We start from the raw sequence: 1,549 nt of genomic DNA, 5'->3' as shown, positions 1-1,549 counted from the left end.
ATACAGAATAGGATATAGCCGCATATAGCAATGCTAAAACTATACAGAATAGGATATAGCCGCATATAGCAATGCTAAAACTATACAGAATAGGATATAGCCGCATATAGTAATGCTAAAACTATACAGAACAGGATATACCCGCATATAGTAATACTAAAACTATACAGAATAGGATATACCCGCATATAGTACTGCTAAAACTATATAGAATAGGATATACCCGCATATAGTACTGCTAAAACTATATAGAATAGGATAGACCCGCATATAGTAATGCTAAAACTATACAGAATAGGATATACCCGCATATATTAATGCTGAAACTATACAGAATAGGATATACCCGCATATAGTTATGCTAAAACTATACAGAATAGAATATAGCCGCATATAGCAATGCTAAAACTATACAGAATAGAATATAGCCGCATATATATTAATGCTGAAACTATACAGAATAGGATATACCCGCATATAGTTATGCTAAAACTATACAGAATAGAATATACCCGCATATAGCAATGCTAAAACTATAAAGAATAGGATATAGTCGCATATAGTAAGCTAAAACTATACAGAATATGACCCTTCCGTACCTGTTTTGCCCACGGCAACATCGATGAGCTTCTGACGATCTTCTGCCTTTCCCACATGGCACGCACACCCCTCAACACTAATACCCATGTCAGACAACTCCTTCACTGTCCTGTCCACATTCTCCTGTTTACGACTAGCCACAACAACGTGCGCACCTTCCTATATGTCCATCGATAATGTGGGCAAGAAAATTGAGCATAAACATTTGGTACCAGGTTTTTATGAGTGAAGATATTTCGAAATGCCTACTCCCCTTATATCGATCCCATATGTATTCAAATGGGTTAAAAAAACCTCAAACGTCAGCAAAGTTCAAAAATGAAGGATCGCAACATAAGGACATATTGATATATCTTACCTCACCCAATCGTTTGGCAATAGCATATCCGATTCCAGCGGTAGAACCTGTCACAAGACTACATGCGAAAGAATCAAATAATATTTCAGCATCGCATGATAAAGAAGATAAGGGAAGCATATGATATCGTTCAATTAAAACAATAATACACCGCAGTACCGTTCGCATTTGAATGCACAATGTGGCAATTCTCATGTGCAGAATCTTGGAGATCTGACAGTCAAAGGAAACGATTTCCTGTTTTAGAGTACCGTCTTTTGTCCAGACTTTTGCAACGCCTCCGTTGAATCCTGTTAGACTGGAGATACTATTCGTGCAGGTTTGCTGATCTCAGAATTGTCGATTCACTAATCTAACTTAGTCGTCTTCCGCACAGGAAAGTGGGATACACAAACACACACACACAGGCACACATATATATATAAGCACACACACACATATATATATAAGCACACACACACATATATATATATATATATGTGTGTGTGTGTATGCACATACACATAAATACTCGCGAGCACACACACATACACACGAGCACACATACATACATACATACTCACAAACACACACACACGGTACACACACAAT

At 37.4% G+C, this 1,549-nt stretch overlaps 1 protein-coding gene across 1 annotated transcript; it reads right to left on the bottom strand.

Annotated features, from left to right (window-relative positions):
• Positions 1-598: 598 nt before the first annotated feature.
• On the bottom strand, positions 599-1,016 carry SARC_15867 (hypothetical protein; the record flags this gene model as incomplete). Its single annotated transcript, XM_014290020.1, has 2 exons — positions 599-759; positions 959-1,016. Coding segments are annotated over 2 exons (219 nt in total), but the record flags the coding sequence as incomplete, so codon positions are not given.
• Positions 1,017-1,549: the final 533 nt, after the last annotated feature.

Source organism: Sphaeroforma arctica, assembly GCF_001186125.1.
Source record: "Sphaeroforma arctica JP610 unplaced genomic scaffold supercont1.6893, whole genome shotgun sequence".
Taxonomy (NCBI): Eukaryota; class Ichthyosporea; order Ichthyophonida; genus Sphaeroforma; species Sphaeroforma arctica.
The sequence above is the reverse complement of the archived record's forward strand: the minus strand, read 5'-3'. Positions and strand labels throughout refer to the sequence as shown.